Source organism: Suncus etruscus, chromosome 8 (genome assembly GCF_024139225.1).
Source record: "Suncus etruscus isolate mSunEtr1 chromosome 8, mSunEtr1.pri.cur, whole genome shotgun sequence".
Classification (NCBI taxonomy): domain Eukaryota; kingdom Metazoa; phylum Chordata; class Mammalia; order Eulipotyphla; family Soricidae; genus Suncus; species Suncus etruscus.
Genome location: NC_064855.1, coordinates 17634166 through 17652097, shown reverse-complemented (window position 1 = coordinate 17652097; position 17932 = coordinate 17634166). Strand labels below are relative to the sequence as shown.

General features: G+C 45.7%; 1 protein-coding gene across 1 annotated transcript in view; it reads right to left on the bottom strand.

Annotated features, from left to right (window-relative positions):
* CADM1 (cell adhesion molecule 1) overlaps positions 1 to 13335 on the bottom strand; it is a 349055-nt gene extending 335720 nt beyond the window's left edge. Inside the window, 1 exon segment of the mRNA XM_049778681.1 lies at positions 13143 to 13335. Within this exon segment, the coding sequence (XP_049634638.1) occupies positions 13143 to 13311 (169 nt within the window). The 5' untranslated portion in view covers positions 13312 to 13335.
* Positions 13336 to 17932: the final 4597 nt, after the last annotated feature.

Below are 17932 nucleotides of genomic sequence, written 5' to 3'. Positions count from 1 at the left end.
TACATTACACTGAATGGGATAGTCTCTATTTTCCAGGTAATTTGGTGAGCTGATGGGAAAAAAGAACTCCTCTCAGAGAATTATTACCCCAGAAGAAATAAAAGCTATACAAAAATAGTCTTAAAATTTTAACATAAAGTGGCTTCTAAAACAAAATAAAGCTAGGGGTCAGAGAGATAGCACAGCAAGTAGAGGACTTGCCTTGTACAAGGCCAACCCAGGTTCGATTCCCAGATCCACTATGGTCCTGTGAATCACCAAGAATAATCCCTAAATACAGAACTATGATTCAGGGCTGAGCACCACCAGGTATCACCCCACCCCCTGCAAAAAAAAAAAAAAAAAAGTACAGGGAAGAATCTGATATTAAATTTGGATTTTTGAGTCATAGTATCAATTGACACATTAAAAATTTATAAACACATTGGGGCTGAAGAGATAGCATGGAGGTAAGGCGTTAGCCTTTCATGCAGAAGGTCATTGGTTGGAATCCTGGCATCCCATATGGTCCCCCCGAGCCTATCAGGAGCGATTTCTGAACGCGGAGCCAGGAGTAACCCCTGAGCGCTGCTGGGTGTGACCCAAAAACCAAAGAAATATATATATAAACACAGGGTGAGGGAAAAGTGGAAATAGAAAACAAACAAAACGAAGATCCTCTTTGACACAACACATACACAAATAATTTATGTGTTTGTGGATCCAGTTGTCCACCTACCCTCAAAGGGATTTATTTCAAAGGCAAAAGGATATACAAAAAATCTTGAGCACTATTTGGTAGATACATATGTCATCTACATTGGTCTTGTTGAAGTAACTCCAAAATGATTTTGGATTAATTGTATCTCTGAGAACCAAGGTTCTTACCCTCTTGCCCTGGGAGAAGGAAAAAAGGAGGAATCAGAAAGAAGAAAATTTCACATTGGACTGGATGTGAAGGGATTGGTAAAAACTAATGATTGAAGTTAGTAAATATAAATTGTAAGTATTTTGAAATTTATCACTTATAAATGTAGTTATGTAGTTATGTAGAAGGGTGAGCCAGGTAATGTATATTGGGAAATACAGTCAAGAACCCTAAGCAACTCAAAAACTGAAAGCTTTTGAAGTACAGGACCAAGAACCATCTGTAGACACCCCATGTGAGGAAAGAGGAGATGAGTGGAAAGGGAATAGGAGGAGGGGAGGGGAAGGAAAGAAAGAACAGGGGAGGGAAGGGGAGGAAAGAAGACAGGACAGGAGAAGAGTGTTTTTAAAACAGCAAATAGCAAATGAGTGTAATGGTTAACTATTATAAAATCCAGCATTCATTAGCCTTCCTTTCCACTTTCCTGTGATTTTAAAATTGTCAAAGTAAAAGCTGGAGAGTGGGAGAAGAACAGGAGGGAATTTTCTGGAGGGCATGGATGAGCCCAGCCACCAGCAATGTGCCTAACATAAATCCGGGTATCAAAGAAGACACTCAATTTGTAAGTAACTTTTAATTCAGATTTTCTAACCAAGAAATGCCAAGTCCCTTATTTAAAATAGACAAAATACAGAGCTAAGTAAAAAAAAATAACATCCCATGTGAAGAGGCTCTAAAATCAGAGATTATAATCACTATCCAGATAACTGGATGATTCAACTCCAAAATTTTTTTTCTTTTTTCTTTTTTTTGGTTTTTGGTTTTTGGGCCACACCCGGCGGTGCTGAGGGGTTACTCCTGGCTGTCTGCTCAGAAATAGCTCCTGGCAGGCATGGGGGACCATATGGAACATATGGGACACCGGGATTCGAACCAACCACCTTAGGTCCTGGATCGGCTGCTTGCAAGGCAAACGCCGCTGTGCTATTTCTCCGGGCCCACTCCAAAATATTTTAACTACAGGTGGGTATGTATCACTGCCACTTGGTGCTTCAAATTCATCTTAAAGATAAGTGAGTACATCCTGAAAAGAGTCTTTCAGCATGGTTTTCATTGCCCAATACATATGAAACTTCCAAGCATTCTGATTAGGAGCCACAGAATATGTACCCCCTCCCTATCACTAAAAAGAGGGAGGTTAATGAAAGTTATATATTTAACTACTTCCTTCTCAATGGACACTCCTAACTATGATCTCATTTTTAATACCCTGAAAGGGAGGATTTTTTTTTTTTTTGGATTTTGGGCCACACCCAGCGGTGCTCAGGGGTTACTCCTGGCTGTCTGCTCAGAAATAGCTCTTGGCAGGCACGGGGGGGGGGGGGGGGGGGGGGGGGGGACGGGACCATATGGGACACCGGGATTCGAACCAACCACCTTTGGTCCTGGATCGGCTGCTTGCAAGGCAAACGGCCGCTGTGCTATCACTCTGGGCCCGGGAGGATTTATTTTTACTGGTTTTAACTCAGATTAGTTAAACTAATCTGGTTATACCAGCAACTGGGCCCAGAGATGAAGGGATTTGCTTTAGGTAAAGGGACAGTAACACACATTCCTATAATTCTCAATAAAACTAAGAAAAAAGAGATAGAGGTGTCTTTACCAGATATGCAAGAAAAAGTGAGTCTGTTGTCCTTTAAACTAATCTCTACTTGAACCTTTTGAGATAAAAACCATTTAAGTAGTAATTGCAGGACTAAATTAAGTTGGGCTTTTTCCCCCCTGCCTCTCTTGAAATTATCCTTGTTTAAGATTATCTGTAAGAAAAATAAAGCAAAGCTCCTTTTCTGTTCAGAAAAGAGAATCAAGTTAATGATTCATAATGAATTTGGGTGGCTTGTCTTATGAGGACCTGATTTTCAGCAAAAAGCCAACGAAACACAGCAGTCTGATACACAACCTTTCCCCCATGACTGTTCTCAAATATTTCATAAATATCAGGTTTTTATGACATAAAATTATCTTGCTGCATAATCTTCTACTAGCAAGAAGGGGAAGGAGGATACCAAAGAAGGGGAAAAAAATAAGGGAAGAACTGTGATAGATATTACCACCAGATAGTCTTTGAAAAAAAAAAATCCTTATGATAACAAGTTCAGCAGTGAATGAAGAACTAGGTTCTTAACTTAAGCCAGTGAGGATAAAGCCTCCATGGCTTGCTTCAACTGAAATTCATTGCCTGGTTCTGGAGAGGGCTGCTTTCGTGACCAAATGTCAAACTGGCCAAACTCTAGCTAATAGAGCCTAAATTCAGTACTGCTCCTCAGCTCCCTAGGTCGTGCTGAGTAACCAGGACCACCCAACAGGCAAACAAACATTCTTCTAAGTATTCAGTTTTGGATCATTTTCAAGGAACAGGCCTCTCATTTGTGTCCTATCAGCACCTCCTGCAGAGACCGCTGACTCTAACCCTTGTTCCCAAGTCTTTCCATTCCTAAAAGACTTATCTTCTTGTCTGAATATCTTCCTCAACCAGCAATATCAGAGATGATATGCCCATTCCCCTGATGTTGTGAACACCCAGATTCAAACACATTCCATAAAACTGTCTGTCTCTCTCAAGAAAATATGACCATCATCTCTCCATGTTTGGCTTACTGCTAGAAAGAAATGTGTGTCCATTATAGACTGCAAAGCAGGAAAGATGCCAGGGTACATCCAAGGCAAGCAGGTGTTGGTAAAACTGAAAGATTTTGTAAAGGAAAGACGCACGTATTCTCAAGGTGGGTAGAAGCAGCAGCCATGCTATACCTATAAACCAAAACAGTTCAGAGAAAGTGCAGATAAAAGAGCAGGTCTAGGCCAAGGCAACCAACTGAAGGCTGATCAGCAGAACCCCTTTCTTCTTCAGTTTCACAGAAGAATCATCAGTCTTGCAAGTCCCACCAGGATTGGGCTGAAAAGTAATACGAAATGAGGGCAATTAGAGAAGGAGTGAGAAAGCAATGTAGGAAGGAGCGGCCGAAAGAAAAAACAGTGCACATCTTGGGTCTGAGGTGAGCAGTGAGTGAGCTGTGAGAACAGAAGATGCATTCTGAAAGGGAAGTGAAGCCATCTTGTGCAGAAAAACACCAGAATTGGGGCAGGTGGGCTTTCATTCTGACTGGCAGAGGCGATGGTCCAGGAAACTGGCTTGAAGCTTCAGCCCCTAAAATGTGGTCCAGGGTGGCTTCTAGAGGCTGTTACTGAGAAACTACTAGCCCTTCAGTCCAAAATTGAAAGCAAAGATATAGGGAGGGAAGAAACCCAAGAGACTCCAAAATGTAGGGGGGCCTTAAAGACCAGGATGATGATTGGTTTCAATTGCAATAATGGAGACAGGGAAAAAAAAAGCATGACAAAAGGGTCCATTTATGACACATTAACTTTTAGGTTAATCCTAGCCCTGAGGAGAGATGGTACAGACAATGGAAGAAGGGGGCATGGGGCCAGAAATAGCATGGAGGTAGGGCATTTGCCTTGCATGCAGAAGGATGGTGGTTTGAATCCCGGCATCCCACATGGTCCCCAGAGCCTGTCAGGAGTAACCCCGAGTGCTGTGGGGGGGATCCCCCCCCAAAAAAAGAAAGAGGCAGGTCAAGCATTTGTTTGCAGGCAAATTCCTTCCCACCTCTGACCAGGGCCCTCATTACTTCATCCCAACTTGACTTTGCAGTTCAAATAGCTTAGGAAGAACAGAGTGAGCTCCTTCCCAAGGAAGAACGTTAAGAGCAAAACACTTATTTCTCAGCATATTTAGAAGTCCAGATCACCAGAATATCTACTTCAAACACAGTGGAGCATTTTTGAAAAATTCATATATTTACACACACACACACACACACACACACACACACACACACACACACACACATCACAGCACTTTTATTTCAGGCCTATTTAACACTTTCTGAAATATCTTGATCAAAATGTTGGGTCAAACGACAATATTTCAGTAAAACATCTACTAAAAGAAAAAAGAGTTCCCCACCCGCATCTCTTTTAAGATAATCACCCCGTTGCAGGCACCTGTCAGTCAGCTGACTCGCTCTGAGCTTGCTTCCTCTCTGCCTTGCAGCCAACTTGGTCTTTTGAGTAATAATAAAGGCCACGTAGCACTTTGACTGTGCCTATACATAAATACCTCCATCTCCCTTTCTTCTAACCCGAGTTCAAGGCCAACTGCACCAAAGCTTTAAGAACCAGCACTGGAAGATCTTCAAAGAGAAGCTGCCCATTAACCACAACAGCAGCTGCTGGCTGGAACCTGCAATTTCAATCTCTGAAAAAGAAACTGTGGCTTCTAAAATTTAAACAAGGAGGTGCCACTTGTAATTACAAACATTCCAGTGGGTTCCCTCCTTCATTGATGGTTACCAAACAGAGGCTTTTTTTATTCAATTTTGGTGGTTCTCCCCAAACCCTGAATATGGGCATTCCTTTGTGTTTGTCTTGTGCTCTGGCCAACTCAGAAGGAGGGGGTACAGGAGGTGTTTTTTTTTAAAGCTGGCTGCTCCGACCCCCCCCCCCCCTTCAAAACCATCTCATGTGTAATTACTTGTTTGGCTGAAAACCAAAAATCCTAAATGCTTAAGATTTATAGTCGACATTAAAAAACAACATTCACATTCGAGAAAGAACCTCTCAGAACACAACACGCTCACATTTCGGGCACTTGGGAAATGGAACCAAACCTATTTTCTGAGAAACCAGAGAAGTTTGCAAATGAACGCTGCAGCCTTCCAAAATTTCGAGCTGAAACCTCAGATTCATATTTTAAATCAATGGGAGAAATACTGAAATGTAAAAATAGCAACCTTTTCATGCAGGCCAGGGTGGCTCAAGGGAATGGAGTGGAGATTCTGCATGCGGGAGGCCCAGATTCAAGCCTCAACACTGAAATGTCCCTGAAGCATTACATTAGAAGTATCCCTGAGCACAGGAGGTATGGGCCAAATCACACACATACATACATACATACATACATACATACATACATACATACACGCACACACACATACGTGTGCACAAGCACACTGACCATTTTTCTTACCACCACCACCACCACCCCACACACGGAAAAAAAACCTTTCCACAATGATCAGCCTCAGTACTTACAGCTCATTGTATAGGTCCCCATACCCAAGAAGATTTTGGTGATCGCTTTGCTGAGGAATACAGGCTGAAATTAGTACTTAGCCAGTTAGAAATGGGAAATGAACAGTACTCTCTTGTCAGCCTTATATTCATAAAACGCAGAGACACAGGCAGCATTTCAAGATAAAGAGATAAACAAGGTATCTCACAGCCATCAAACTAAAATAGTCCTTCCTCTAGAGGCCTTCAGATACAGGGGATTGATTCATTATGGGAACTGGAAATGGCCCCGCTCACCATGGGTGCCTTCCATAGCGTGCCACAGTAGAGGGATTAGCTACAATTACTGCATATTTACACAACCATATTTACACAACAATAAAAACGCATCTTATCCCATTCAAACCAAACCTAGCTCAAAATAAACCCAACCTCATGCAGCAATGTTCTCTTCAGTGCAGGGCAGTGACAATGGGTTGGGGCTTATCTAGTTCCTGTCTCTGTTTTATTTTCCCAAGGAACAAGTCTGAAGTCTGCCTCCTGGGGAGGAGAGCGAAATTCTGTTTATCCACAGAGGAGACCCACATTCAGATCATGGATTATGATTACCAGAGGGTACAGGAAGGTGGTGACTCTCAGTCTCCCTCAAATAAACATGCAAATAGGACCAAATGTCCCTGGTTACTTTAAAATCAAGACCTGAGCAATAATACAGCAAGTAGAGGGTTAGCCTTGCAAGTAGTCAACCTGGGTTCAATCTTTGGTACCTCAGATGGTCTCCCCACCCCAAGTATGCCAGAAGTGCTTCCTGAGTAAAGAGCCAAAAATAATCTGGTGGAACCCCAAAAACAAAAGCAAAATAATCAGGATGGATGGCAAGGAGAGAGCTCAAAGAGTTAGTTTACTGCTTCACATTCAGAAGGCCCAGGTTTGCAAGGCTCCACATAGTCCTGGAAACAACAACGTCAACCACACCTGAGCTGAACCTGCCCCCCACAAAATCCAAAGACAAAAAAAAAAAAAAGAGAGAGAGAGAGAGAGAAAGATTAAATAATCTGGAAAGGGAGGTACCAAGTCCTAAAATAGTCAAGAATGATTAAATTATTAAACTGGATAAATTACAAGCCAGACTCACTATGGCATTCTTTCTACTACTGTACACATTTGAAAAATTCCATAATAAAATGTAGTAATGAAAATGTCAGCAATCTGGAAAATGTCACCTTGCAAAATTAAGATAATTTTTCCCTTTTTTTTTTTTCCTGGTGCTAGGAATTGAACCCAGGACTCGTCTGGCCTATGCTTTTCTACGGAGAGAACTCACCATCCCATTGTTTTTCCCCTTAAAGCATCATCAAAAATACAATACATTTTTTCCCTTACGACCTCGACTTTTATTCTGCTTAATAGAAAGATCTGAGTGCCTAATAAATCAACATATGTTCTTAACTGAACCCCTTCCTTAATTTTTTTAACGCCAGTTCATATCAATCCTTGAAAAGGCAAAAAAAATTAAAAAACTACAAAAAAAACCAAACCCTGAAATATCCCAAGCTGACTATTCTGAAGCCTAGTTTCCACACATCTGAGCTATCACAACGGCACAAATCCCCCCAGGCTTTCCTCTCTCTGAGGGTGTTTTGGACAGCGATCATCCTGTGACTGCCAAAGTCCAGCAGATTCGGAATCATTTGTCAACCCCAAAGACAACTTTACCAAGCACTGGGCTTTTCTCCCCTGATCCGTGGGTTGATTACCCAGAGTGACAATTCATCTGACTGCCTTCAGAATACCAATGAATCCGTGCCAAGATGCCATCTCTCTCTCTAAGCCATCATATCCTGTTGCTGGGCATATCTGAAGGGAGATGGAACAGAAGTACCCTGAGTGGACATCTAGAGATAGTCCTGCACCCAGGACCCACCGCTAAAGCAGCCTTAGATCAAACAAGAGGCAAGCCCCTCTGTAGCTGGCAACAACAGGCTCAATGCGAAATCGTGAGATTTCACCTGGCAATTTCTCATGTCCTTCCCCTCTCAAACATTACTCCAGGTTTAATTCTTTCTCAACAGGTAAAATGTTGTTAAAATGTTATATCTACATTACGCACTCTTAAATATAACTATGAAAACTGCATAGGCGCAGTGGTCTCAAACTCAATTTACCTGCGGGCCGCAGGAGGCAAAGTCGGGGTGATCCTTGAGTGCAAAGTCAGTAGTAAGCCTTGAACATTGGAGGGTGTGAGCCAAACAACTAAAACAAAACAAAACAAAACAAAACAAAGATTCCTCTAGGGCAGGGCCACAAAATGTTGTACGGAGGGTCGCAAAAAAACGGCCTGCGAGCAGCAAGTTTGAGACCCCTGGGGGTGAGTACACATGTATACATACATGCACAACTAAGTATATATAAATGTGTCTGTTTGTATGAGCACACACACAATGACACTATTACATACTTATATGTGACTAATTGCTTTCAACTCAAAGCAGCATATTTTCAATTCTGCAACAGATGTCGCTGTGTGATTTCTCCTTTCAATGCAGGATTTTCAGTTAAAAAAAAAAAGCCTAACCTAATGGTCAGTATTATTTATGCCCCCCCCCCCAAATAAGAGACACAGCATTTGAATCCTCTAGACTTATTTATTAAAAATTTGTCCTTACAGGCTGGTAAATTTCCATTCCAATCATAGCTTTGATTACTTAAGCATTCACTGAAATCCCTCCCAATATAAAAAAAAGGGCTTTTTGTTAAATAAACACCAATTTTAAACGTAAATTCTGAGTAACTGATATTAGACGTCAAAATGTCACATAAACCTCCCAAAATAAGACATCTATATTCAAAACAATATTGTCCGTTTTTAAAGCCTGAAGGTCATAAAGCAACATATAGATCCTGAAATAAATGGACTTGCATGAGGCCAAAATGAATCAGAAGGAGGCCAAAGTCCCCCAAAAATGCCTAAAGCTCCTTAATGATAATGAAACTCTTGGATCCTACTTTTCACAACACGGCCTTCAGAATAAATCGGAAGACTAATATAATAATCACAAGACATCTTACCAAGCTGACATTTGCTATCAACCACCTCTTGATCTATGTCCTAGGGAAGGGCCATCTCTTTCCCTTCAACCAATACATCCTCCAGCGACCATCAATCTCAACAGGTAGCTAAAGCACTTTCATCCTTTGAAATTCCTAGCTGGGAGAAAGGGTTTTGAAAAGCTGCCTTTTGAGATGGGAGGAAGCAGTTACCTTTGGGGGGGGCAGAGAGGGAGTGGAGCGAGACAAGCGGAGCGAGCTGGTGTGGAGTCCACAGGAATCTGAGTCAGGAAGTGGGAGAGGCCGCCTGTTGCCTTCTTCCCGGTCCCACTCCCCTCCACCAGGAGGGCCATTGGGGAGAGCTGGATAAAGCATGTACAACAACATCCATATGAATAAAGCTCTTTGTTCCAGAGAACTGCCTGCTCTTTTATTCCCCCCTTTTTCTGTATTTGTTCATTTCAAAAGATTGCTCAATGGGTCTCTTGTTCCACCAAAAATGTCCCGGGCAAATAATGCAAGCTTGTCTCATCATACAAGTCACTAAATGAAGCCTTGTGCGTCTCCAGTGACACACAGTAAATATAAAGTGGCATTAATGAGGGATATTTTATCAAAGCTATCACAGACCAATGCGAGACTCTCCTGTGCCTATTCAGTGGGATGCAGGGAAAGGCAACAATAGCAAGTGGGGGGGGGGGGGGTAGTTTGGGAAAGTCCCTATCTCTGGCATACAAGACCACCAATGGAAAGTAACCTGCGAAACCCAGCAATCCCCCCCCCTCCGCCCTTCCCATCACCACCATCAGCAACACCCACCCACCCATCAGACCCACTAGCCATCCATCCTCTCTGATCCTGAAAAAGTAAGGAGGGCAATCAGCTAGGGCTAGGAACAGCTCAGAGGCACTCAACAGTAACAGGTGTGATGGACCCTGAGGTGGGAGCCTCGACCTGTATTTTAGCCGCATTATCATCCATTAGCTCTCCACACTGTTGGTGGGGTGGAAGCGATGGATAGCTTCAGCTACAGACCAAGACAGAACTAGGACCTTGGAGCAGCAGGGCCCTGGATCACTCTCCCAATGAGGGTGGAAATAAAACAAGCCTAGTAAGAAAGAGACCAAAGGCAGCGCCAACAGGTTCCCGCCTGCAGCCCTGGGAAGAATCGAGATGCAGGGGCCTTGCAGAGCTCTGAGAAAGGACTCAAAAATCTCTGCTGTCGACCTAAAATGTGTTCTCTCATGCCTAGGACACTGGGCAAAGCCAAAGATTTCACCCCCTTCTCCAAATCACACACACAAACACACACACACACACACACACACACACACACACGAAAAGCCAGAAAAGGAAGGCATCTCATACCCCCTTCCACTACAAATCAAGCCCAATTACTTTCTAATTTGAACACAATCTGATAACCAGCGTACAAAACGGGGCCCCCGTACACTAGAGCAAGGAGCTGCTTCCATGGTAACTGGCAACAGAATTTTCTTGTCGCTTTGCCATGCACGGTTGAGTTCCAGACCGCTCCTTTCTAAGTCAGCCCAGATCCCTCACTAGGAAAGCAACTTCTCCCCCATGAGCTGAGCAGGCAGGAGGGCGAGTAGCAGAGACAGGGACACTGCAGCTACCCCACCCGGATCGGAGGGAACAGGGGAGCAGAGGCAGCAAAGCCTGACCCCCTCTCCAAGCATCACCTAGCACCATCGCACCGATTTTCCTTGAGATGGGGAGGGAGGCAGGATCCCCAAGCCACCACCACCCCACACCCCATCCATCATCCATCCATCCATCCTTTCTTCTAGCGGCCAATACAAATCTATTGTTGCTTCTGTTCTGCGCCAGTTTGCAGCCTCTACTCACACTCACGTTTTAACACTGGCACTGGCGCTTTTTCTTTTTTTCTCTCTCTCTCTCTCTCTCTTTTTTTTTTCCAATGCAGCAGCAGAGGCAGCAGCAACACGAGGCGAGGAGGCATCGCTTTCGGGAACGTTTTATTGAACCTATCCAGTCAAGAGACATCGCCCGAAATGAAGTTGTAACCAAGCACACGGGCATCGGCTGAACCCAATTATCTCGGCACTCATAAATTAAGAATTCACAGAGGGGAGGAAAACACACACACACATAAATAACAACAGCCGGACACACACACACACACACACACACACACACAGTGGCAGAAAAGGGGAAAGATTAAAAAATAAAACAAAAACCAATCCCGGGCTTGGAGATGGAAGCAGCCTTGCAGCCCTGCGCCCCAGGACATCCCCAAGACCTTGCTCTCCAAGCCGAGAGCTTCGGCGCCCAGCAAAAGCCTCAGGAATTGCGGGGCGGGGTGCAAAATCCCGGGGGCCGGAACCCCGCAAAATGCAAAACAAACAAAAAAAAGCCACCTAGACACCCCACCACATTTCCTAAACGGCGTGTCTCCTGCGGTGTTTACGTAACTGTGTGTCCTCTAGCGTGTAAACAAAAGGCACACAGCCCCAAGCGGAGAGGCAACCTGGGAGGAGTGTGTGTGTGTGTGTGTGTGTGTGTGTGTGTGTGTGTGTGTGTGTGTGTGTGTGTGTGTGTGTGTGTGTGTGTGTGTGTGTGCAGCATGGGGGGTCTGGGGGGGGCTCCGCAGGTGGGGGGGCCGAGCTCTGGCCCGTCGTCGGCCACTTGTTGCTCGCGGGTCTTGCTTGCATGCAGCTCCCGAGCTAGGGCGTGTGTGTGTGGGGTGTGTGGTGTGTGTTTGCATGTGTGTGATGGTGAAGGAGGATTGCAGCCGCCCAAAGATGTGCATGCACCCCTTTCCCAGCCGCTGCTGCCCAAGCCTAGCGCAGGAGCCGGGGCGTAGGAGAGGGCGCACGGCGGCGGTGGTGGTGATGGCAGTGGCGGGAAGGCGAAGCTGGGTGCAGCACAGCCGGCCTCTCCTTTCCTCTCTCTCCTCTCTCTCCTCTCCTCTCTCCGCTGGGGAAGAGCTCGAGCTGCCTTTTGTTAGCGAAAGCAAACACTGCCCTCTTCTTTCCCGACCGCGCCAACGCGCCCGCCCGGGCCGGCCGGCCGGCGGGCAAGCCACAAGGCAAGGCGTGTGTGCTTGATCGCTCGCTCTGCAGCAGCTCCGGGCGTGCTTGCAAGGATGCGATCCCCCTACCTTAGGCCGGCTCGGGCTCAGCGGGCAAAGGATCGAGGGGACACCCCGAGACACAGCAGCGTGCCTGCTCGCCAGGGGAGGCCTCCCTCCCGGCCGCAGAGGCCGCCCCGAAAAGGGGACACTCGGGCAGCCGGCCAACCCCGCTTTCCTTCCTTCCCGCTTCTTGGCTTTTTCCAAAACCTTCAGAGCAAAAAAGCGACAGCGATGGGGCATCCTTGGAGGGAGGTGGGGGGGTCTTGGGGAAGGAAGGTCTAAGGGGGGAACTTTCCCAGCCTGCAGGCAGGCAGCCCCGTGGAGACCAACCAAGGAAGGCGCTCGGAGCGCTCAGACAAGTGTGGGGATGGATGATGTCCCTTTGGGGGGGGGGACCCCGAGAAGGAAGGAAGGAAGGAAGGAAGGGATCTTTTAACGCCTGAGGCGGCTGCTGGGGGGTGGGTGGGTGGGTGGGTCGGCCTGGTTCTCCAGGAGGAAGCTCTGATCATTTGGGGGTGGACAAAATGCTGGAAAAAGAAAATTGGGAGGTGAAATTTGGGCAGCCCCGGGAAGAGGTGAAGCTGCAAGTTACTGGGGGGGGAGACACCCCCAAGAGTTGGGGGTCAGTAAGGATGCAGCTTTCCTTTTCTTCCATAAATATTCTCCAGCCCTCAGGGGAGCGCTGGGTCCCCCCCTTCTCACTCCTCTCCGCACCCCACAACCAGCCAAGCCAAGCCAGGCTGAGCCAAGCCAGGCCAGGCCAGGCAAGGTGCACCGGGTGGGTACCGTAGCAGTCCTCCTGAGGTGGGGTAGCTCCGAGGACTCCCCCCCACAGCGGGGAGCCCCCCGACTTTGCTCGGCTGCGGGCTTAGAAAGTAGGGGGGACGCAACGTTGTCATGGAAACGTTTCCCCCACACACACACTTCTCCATGGCTACTTGAGATACCCAAGGAGATGTAGGGGGGCTCCCCGATCCTGCTGATCACACCTACCTGTAGGGATCAGGGCCGCAGCGGAGAGGAGCAACAGCACAAGCCGGAGCCGGAGCCCGGGAGGCGCTGCCACCGATGCTGCTGCCGCCGCCGCCTTCGCCTTCGCCGCCGCCGCCGCCGCCGCCGCCGCTGCACTCTGGGATCCGCTCGGCAGCACAGCGCTCGCCATGTCGGGCACCTGCCTCGGACTGGCGGCGGCGGCTTCCTCCCGAGCCCGAGCGGACCGCTAATGAGATGCTAATGAGATGCGCCGGGGCGGGGCCACCCGCGGCCAATCAGCGCGCGCTTCGCACGCCCAACCCGGTTTCGCTCTCTCCCCCCCCGAGGACACGCCCCTGGCTCCTCCCCTCTCCTCTCGCGCCCCGCCTCCTGGCGCTGCTGCGGCGTTCGGCGGCGCGGCGCGCCCGCGCGCGTTGAGCATCCACCTGGGGGCGGGGCGAGGGGCGGGGCGTATGCAAATGTGTTGACGTTCCAACGCGTTTCAGCGTTTTTTTTTCCCCCGGGATGAAGGGAGCAAAAGTGTTTGCTTTCTGCTGGGGCTCTCTCTCTGAGCGGGTGGGGTGTGCAAGGCTCCCCGGCCGGGCAGAGCGGGTCTCGCTGCTTTGGTTAGGAATTTTTTTTTTGGATTAGGAATTTCTTTTTATTTTAGAGCACTCGCTTGATCAGAACCGACAACTGGATTATCTTTTTTTGTTTTTTTTCCTCCTACGAGGCTTCTTTCTCTCTTGCATGCATTGTTGCAAATTTCTGACACTCACCTTGCACCGATGGAAGGAATAGATAGATCTTGGTTGGGCAAAAAGCAGATGTGAGAATCTGCAGGTCCCCGGATTGACAAAAAAATACACATCTGGGAAGAAGTGCATGCGTACTTGGCACGTCCGGAGGAGCAGGGAGAGAGAGAGAGGGAGAGCCCAGCTCAAGCAACCTAGCGGTAGGCCCGGGCATTGTTGGAGAAAGGATGCAACAGCGGAGTAAGGGGTTCTAGGATTTCTCAGTTGGGGTTGCTTTGCGGGAGATTCTCGAGGTTAGCTCCAGTAGGGTAAATAGGGTAAATTTACCCAGCTTGCTGGAGGTTTTTCTTCCTGTTTTTATTTTTTTATTTTTGGTAGATGTATTTAAAAGCTGTGCATGGAAGGCATATGTCATGATGTATTTACGATTACACACTTAGGATTACACTTCACAGAAATATCTGTTGCCAATAGATTTTTCAAAGTGCAGGGCAGAAGAGGGGGGTGTGTGAAGATAGTGTTTGCCATCTCCTTCCTCCAAGGCTCAAACCCAAGTCTCCTGCTCTAAGCAGTAGTGACACACACACACACACACACACACAAACACACACACACCCACTCTGGCTGCTGGGGATCCATCCACAGGTGCCCTGAATCTCTGGGAGAGGCTCTGCTAACTGAAGCTACTTGCTGCCCCGGACTCGCACTCCCTCCCCGAAACTGCCATCTCTTTCTTTTCACCCAAGCAGCCGGCTCTCTTGTTTGTCTGCTTTTTAATTATTTTCTTCCCCTCTAGAAGATCGTGTGCGCTCTGACCCTCTGTTGCTCAAGCATCAAATTGAAGGACGAGCCGTATTAAGTGTAAAGGTTTATAATAATTTAAGTATTCATAGAATGCAGAACAATAAGATGTAGGAAATACAATTTGCATAATAAATATCAATATCACAACAGCTAAAACAAACCATGACAAATTATCTGTGGCTAAATGACCAGGAGATGCCTGAATGTAAATTGCTAAATCTGAGCTATATTCTAGAAGAGCTGCAGCAAAGGACTTGACTGGCCTTCTGGGCTGGCTCCTCTAGCTAAAAATAATAAATAAATGTTACATATCAAAAAGGAAGTCAAGATCTGCCAACCCACCAAATGAGTTACACTTAAAAACAGCCTTCTATTATCCATTATGCATAAACTAATTTCAAGACTGCCCTGTCTTCACAACCCTGGATATTCTGCTCTGTAATTACAGGCCCCAATGCATGAACTGCAGGCAATCCTCCAAGAGTCTGGAAAGCTCCAACAGGCAAACAGCATCACAGGAGGCAGAAAAAACCACCAGCACATGGTCACGGGATAACGTTTAGTCTCCTTATAGCATCACTGCTAGTCCACCTACCTGGGTTAGTCTAAATGCATAGCAAAGTCCCACCAAAACCCAGGTTAAAAAAAACACATTTATTTACTTATATATGTATGTATGTATATAGATATAGTTATATAGAGAGATACAATATATAAACTCTAAGGTCCTTTATGCCAGGAATCTAGCAGCCTAACAGAATCTAGCACATAAACAGCAATATTTGATATTATTCATTTCACTGATTTTGCATGTAGTCATTTTGCACACATAATCTCATTTGTTTTTTTGTTTTGTTTTGTTTGTGTGTGTGTGTGTGTGTGTGTGTGTGTGTGTGTGTGTGTGTGTGTGGTTTTTGGGTCACACCCGGCAGTGCTCAAGGGTTAATCCTGAGCTCCATGCTCAGATATTGCTCCTGGCAGGCACGGGGGTGGGGGGGTGGGGGGGGTGGGGGGGGACCATATGGGACGCTGGGATTCGAACCGATGACCTTCTGCATGAAAGGCAAACGCCTTACCTCCATGCTATCTCTCCGGCCCCACATAATCTCATTTAATCCATTGAACAATTCCCCATGGTACATATTAAGCTTGGTTTGGGGACCACACCCATCTGTGCACACGGCTTACTCCTGGCTCTGTGCTCAAGAATCACACTTGGCAGAACTTGCGGGGACTATATGGGATACCAGGGATGGAACCTGGTTCGGCAATGTGCAAGGCAAGTAGCCTACTCAATATACTATTGATTCAGCCCTTATTATTTTTTAAATGTAGTTAGAAGGATTATGTAATTATCCACTGCCACCCTCCCAGGGCAAAGTTTCTAAGACAACAGACTGAATTTATATAATTAACCACTATACTAAACTGTGCCTTAAAATTTTTTGTTGTTGTTGTTGTTGTTTTTGGACCACACTGATGGTATTCAATTTTTATTCCTGACTCTGTACTCAGAGATAACTTTTGACAGGCGTAGGGACTGTATGGGGTGCCAGGTATCTAGCCCTGGTCAGCTGCATGCAAGGTAAATGCAAAGCCTGCTGTATTATCTCTCTGAGCCTGAAAAAAAATATTTTTGTTAAGTGAATGAATAAATTTTACATTACAATTCATGAATAATAAGCAGAGAAGAGCTACCTTTTTTAACATGAGTTAAATAAAATGTGCCAGCAATTTCGAAACAGTTTTAAAAATCACAGGATTACATTATATTCCTATAGAAAAGCAGTCCCATGAGACTGCTTCTCCCATGGAATCTGGTCGAACCCCAGCCCTCCCACACTAGGAACACAGGATGGGGACATTGGAAGATGCTTCGTGTTTTCTCGCCCTTCTTTCTCTTGGCACATCAAATGAACACCTACTCAAATTTCTAGTTGGCAACGAGCAGCATTGGGACACTTGTGTAGGAAATGCTAATGCGGGATGAGTTACCTCTCCAGAAGATTGCAGAGAGCTTCAGAAATTTCCACCCAAACATACCACCTGCACCATACATGGAAGGAAATCACTCACCCAAAGACAAGCTCTGCATGGAAAGAACCCTTCTGAAATTTGAGGATGGAGCTTTTGCCACCCCCTCAACTAGCTGCCCTCCTCTACCACCCCCAGATCTTTCACACTGAAGATCTCGCCAAGCAATCTAACATATGGAACATGTGAAGAACGTATCAATTCCCCGCTGCCGCTAAATACAAGTTATGACTACGCTGGCTTCCTTCCTCATAGTAAAGCTCGTCATTTTCTGCTTCATGGACTAAAACTCCTCACCAATGCCAAGTTCCAACTCTTTTTTTTTCCCTCTCTTGCTCCATGGATCTAACCAATTTTGAAACCCAGATGGTGTTTTTGCCATTTATAACTGATAATCAATTGTTTTGTGAATTTAATTTTTCAAGAAAGAACTGAAATACTTATCAGAATTACAGTCTGGGTGCTACTTGTGTTAGAATAAAATTGCCAGAAACGCCAAGTGTCCTGGGGTTTGTTTGGGTTTCTTTTTTTTTTTTTGGGGGGGGGGGCGTTTCTTCTGAGAAAACTTTAAACAGTGACAGGAAGAGAGACCGACATTGTTTGCCTTCATGAAAACAGTGAAGAAAAATGAGTAAACATAAATGAAAAGTAAGCATTAAAGGGTCTATAGGCATTTTAGGCGATATTGTGGAGATAATCACTAGGAATCCATAACATTTTGTTTTTTAAAATGTGAATTATTGGACGAAGTGATGACTCAATGGGGGCTGAAGATTCTTTGCATGCAAGAATTCCATTTCTGAAAGATTAAGACATGTTAGATGATACTTCTTGGTGTAGATTCCTTTTACAGTGCTCATAACCATATTATTTAGTATTCTAAACTTGAAAATTATGATTGTTTTAAGAATGTTCTATGCACAACCTAACCCATGAAGCCTTTTTCAGCAAAGATTACCCTCATCGATGATGATTTGCCTAGGAATTGGAAAACCTTTCCATCTGACCTGCCAGCTTTATATTTTTTAAGTGCTCTCATCTGTTTCCCTGGGTCAGTTTTTCATCTGCAACCTATGGATAGACCTTTATTAACTGTCTCTGTGTGTGTGTGAGTGCTTGTATGATGTGTGTGGTGGCCGCCTCTATGTCTGTCTAATGTCCGTCTGTATTGTACATAATGGCTATGTTGTAAATAATCCTTCCCCCTGTAATATATAA